Here is a 4,725-nt window from a genome sequence, read left to right as displayed (position 1 = left end):
GCATAATTAAAAATTGTCTCAAATTACTTAAAATTCTACTTATTTTTAATACCCTTTTATATATCATACTATAATGGTTATATGGTACCTCGTATGGTAATAGTCCATAAATATCATATATTAATGCTCGGCCCGAATTTTATCCCAACATGCCAAACTTGGACGAAAATTCATTTTCTTTGACTTGCTTCCCCTCTCAACTTCACGAATTTACTCATCACTTGTGAAATAACATAATCTTTATAATCTCCAAATAATCTTTTCCTTGGACTGATGTCAATTACCTTACGAAAAATTCAACGTACAATACTACAGGGTGCAACATTGTAGTAATTTAATATTGTGAAGCATAACATCATCGTAATATAATACTATAAGGCACAATATCATCATAATATTGCGGGTGTAACAACAAGGAGGCATCGAGGTTAATCCAGATCAAATCAAAGCCATTAAAGGGATACTTGAGGTGTTGACCAGTAAGAAACAAGTGCAAAAATTGACTGGTCGCATAGCCGCTCTGTCAAGATTCATCTCGCGGTCATCCGACAGATGCCACAAATTCTTCAATGTGCTGAAAAAAGATAACGGGCTCCAGTGGAATTCAGAATGTGTCGATGTCTTGAGAGAACTATAGGCGTATTTTTCCTCGCCCCCATTACTCGCCAAAGCAGAGCCCGATGAGCACCTACTATTGTATTTGGCCGTCTTAGAAGTCGTGGTAAGCGCGGTGCTGGTCCGCGAGAACAAAGGTACGCAATCTCCGATTTATTATATTCGCAAAACCCTGGTCGACGCCGAAACAAGGTACCCCCACCTCTAGAAGTTGGCCTTAGCACTGGCTATAGCTTCACGAAAGCTTAGACTCTATTTTCAGTGCCACCCTATATCGGTGGTGACAACCTTCTCTCTGCGGAGCATCCTACATAAACCCAAATTATCGAGAAGACTGGCCAAGTGGGACATCGAACTAAATGAGCATGATATAACATATCAGCCACGAACATCGATAAAATCACAGGTACTCGCCGACTTTATCATCGATTTTAGTGCCAAAATAATGCCCGAGGTCGAGCAGGAAGCTTCTCGTACCTCCCCTGGGCAACCCAACCTTTGGGTTCTTTACACCGATGGTGCATCTAATGCGTTAGGTTCGGGACTAGGACTCGTACTCGAGGTCCCAACCGGGGAAGTTATCCGCCAATCCATATGGTTCCCCGATATGACTAACAATGAGGCCGAGTATGAGGTCGTAATTGCAGGGTTAAAGCTAGCTCTCAAGTATGGAGCACGACGAGTCGTCCTCAGATGCTACTCACAACTCGTCGTCAACCAAGTCATAGGGGCTTTCCAAGTCAAAGAACAAAGGCTACAAAAGTACCAGGCAGAAATTCCCAAACTGCTGCCGGAATTCGATGGATGCCTACTCGACCAGATACCCCGAGCTCAAAACTTCGAGGCGGACGGACTCGCCAAACTAATAGCTGCCACCAAAAATATCACTAAAGAAAACGTGGTCACCATCCTCCACTTGTCAATAGACCAACTCGAAGTACATTCCATAAATTTGACTTGGGACTGGCGCAACCGCATCATGACATATTTGTAGGAGGGAATACTCCCGTCATACAAAAAGGAAGCCAAAAATCTTCTAATACAGGCGGCTAGGTACAACATCATAAATCACGACCTGTACAAGAGAACGTTTGGGGGGCCCTTGGCTAAATGCCTAGGGATGAGTCAGACCAGGAGCGTGCTCAAAGAAGTACACAAAGGCCACTGTGGTGCCCATACATGCAACTGACCCCTCATCAAATGCCTCATTCGGGCAGGATACTACTGGCCCACCATGAAAAAGGAAGCTACAGATTATGTCAAGAGATGCGAGCAGTGCCAAAAGTACGTTCCTATGATACATCAAGCGGGCGAACACCTCTACTCTGTCACCTCACTATGGTCGTTCATCAAATGGGGAATGGACATCGTCGTACCCCTCCCAGCGGGGCGAGGTAAATCATGTTTACTTTTAGTTTTAACTAACTAATTTTCCAAATGGGTGGAAGTAGGTGCGTTCGCCCAGATATGCGAACAGGAAGTCATCACGTTCATATGGAGGAACATCATATGCCACTTTGGCATCCCCAAAGAAATCAGATGCGATAACGGACCCCAGTTCACCGGGAAAAAGATGGCCAAGTTCTTCGAAAAATGGCGCATCAAGCGAATACTCTCCACGCCATACCATCCCGCTGGAAACGGTCAAGCCGAATCCTCCAACAAAACCATATTGAATATCTTAAAGAAAAAGCTTGAGGATACCAAAGGGCTATGGCCGAAGTTTCTACCAGAGGTATTATGGGCCTATTGCACCACGCCAAAAACAAGCACCGGGGAAACATCATATTCATTAGTGTACGGCACTGATGCTATAATACCTGTTGAGGTCAGAGAACCTAGCCTAAGATACTCCAACGAAAGCGGATCAAATAACGACGAGAATAGAAGACAAGACCTCAACGAGGCAGAAGAACAAAGAGACATGGCTTACGTAAGGATGGTAGCCCAAAAACAACAAGCGGAAAGGTACTACAACAAGAAGGCCAAAATACGACCACTCAAAGTCGGAGACTATGTTCTCAAAGCAAAAACACAAGCTACAAAAGACCCAAGAGAAGGCAAACTGGGAAAATTGGGACGGGCAGTACAAAATTACAGTGGCAGCAAGCAAAGAAGCATTCCAACTAGAAACAATGGAAGGGAAACCACTACAAACAACTAGAATGTCTCCCACCTCAAATACTTCAATTTCTGAAGAGGACGCCCCTCAAGTCGTACTTTTTTTCCCTTACCCGAGTTTTGTCCCAATTAGGTTTTCTCGAAGAGGTTTTTAACGAGGTTACGAGGGGACATTTCGAAGTTCAAAGTATAATTCATCGCCCCGCCTGCCGATGACCTCTCCAGGCCGAACGATGAAGGGACTAGATACATGAAAAACTTCTCCAACATATGTATGAAACAGACATGTATAGTACTCTAGTAAATGGAATAAAGCAGCATTTTGTACTCCATCAAGATATTCTCCAACGAAGTGAAATAAAGCAATATTTTACCTTTCGTCATTTTCTTTTGCATCTTACATTCGACCTCGCTCGAATTACAACTAGTTAACATTTCGACCCTAACTCGAAATAACACCTCTACAGCCAAAGGCCATCGCCAAAAGAAAACATACGACCTCACACGAATTACAACAGGTTATCATTTCGACCTTAACTCGAAATAACACCTCTACGGCCAGAGGCCATCGCCAAAAGAAAACATTCAACCTCGCTCGAATTACAACAGGTTAACATTTCGACCCTAACTCAAAATAACACCTCTACGGCCAAAGGCCATTGCCAAAAGAAAACATTTGACCTCGCTCGAATTACAACAGGTTAACATTTCGACCCTAACTCAAAATAACACCTCTACGGCCAAAGGCCATCGCCAAAAGAAAACATTCGACCTCGCTCGAATTATAATAGGTTAACATTTCGACCCTAACTCGAAATAACACCTCTACGTCCAAAGGCCATCTCTAAAGAAAACATTCGACCTCGCTCGAATGGCTTAACATATCTTTCTAGAATTACTTAACATTCAACCTCGCTCGAATTACTTAAGCACTCGATCTCGCACGGATTACCAAGACCTACAATCGACTATGCCAAAACAATTATACATAGGCGGCGGGAAAGCCGGCAACCCCCTCAAAGCAAATAAATAACAATCTGAAAGTGCACAGCAAAAAGGTAATCATTCCATTACAACTGTTGTATTACAAAAACGTTTTACAAAGGGCTCAAAGACGCCCTCACAAAAACAGCAAAGCAAAACAAAATAAGTACAACAGCCCTACGCCGCGTCATCCCCCATGGCATAGTCCTTGTTACACCAAGAATCGGAGGTAAGCCTGTCCGCATCATCATCGTCATCGACGACATCCCCGCTGGGGGTACTGGGATCATAACCACATTCTTCACGGGTTGCACGTGCTTTAAAACAAATACCCTCGAGCTCTGCCTCGGACACCTTCCTGTTAGCCTGCAAGGGCTTGTACACATCAAGTTGGGCCTCGGCATGGACCTATATCTCATACAACTCCCACGGTATGATGGGATCAACTGAAGTATGAGACGTGGAAGGTTGCGACTGCCGCCATACCTCCTCCGCCTTCAAAGCGACAACCTGTTCGCTCAAGATGGACAACTCCGCCTCCAAATCTTGGATCCGTTCCTCCAACCTCGCTACCTTGAGCGCCGACGTCTCCACCTCATTGTCATGCTCAGACCTACAAACGCGAAGGGCATCTTTCAGAGCTGCTACCTCAGAAACGGCAGTCACCCTGCCCTTTTCAGCACGAACCAATTCATCAGCCTTAACACTCAGTTCGCCCCTCAAATTGACAGCCTCCGCCTCTCTTCGACAAGGCTCAGCAGTCAAGGCAGCCACCTGCGTCTGAAGGTCGGCATTCTCGGCCATCACCCCTTGCTCACCTCAAACTCATCCTCCTTGGCCTTAAGGTCTGCCTCAAGTTCACTACGCCAGCCAATGGCCTTCATCAGCTCTTCATCCCGCTCTTTCAGCTCTTTAACCTTCTCCGCCAACTCTTTCTCCTTCTGCTTAAGCTCGTCACAAAACAACTGAAAATCGCTATCTTGAGTGAAAACATCAGCCAATACG

At 45.0% G+C, this 4,725-nt stretch overlaps 1 protein-coding gene across 1 annotated transcript; it reads left to right on the top strand.

Annotated features, from left to right (window-relative positions):
* The first annotated feature begins 2,188 nt into the window (after positions 1–2,188).
* Positions 2,189–2,779, top strand: LOC138888121 (uncharacterized). The gene has a single exon (XM_070169934.1). It carries the CDS (start codon positions 2,189–2,191, stop codon positions 2,777–2,779), a length of 591 nt encoding a protein of 196 aa, XP_070026035.1.
* Positions 2,780–4,725: the final 1,946 nt, after the last annotated feature.

Source organism: Nicotiana sylvestris, chromosome 3 (genome assembly GCF_000393655.2).
Source record: "Nicotiana sylvestris chromosome 3, ASM39365v2, whole genome shotgun sequence".
Classification (NCBI taxonomy): Eukaryota; Viridiplantae; Streptophyta; class Magnoliopsida; order Solanales; family Solanaceae; genus Nicotiana; species Nicotiana sylvestris.
Note: the sequence above shows the minus strand (reverse complement) of the source record. Positions and strands in the feature narration are given on the sequence as shown.

Bases quoted from the DNA above. Each gene is read 5' to 3' on its own strand.
- LOC138888121 (XM_070169934.1), top strand. From the start codon at position 2,189: ATGGCCAAGTTCTTCGAAAAATGGCGCATCAAGCGAATACTCTCCACG.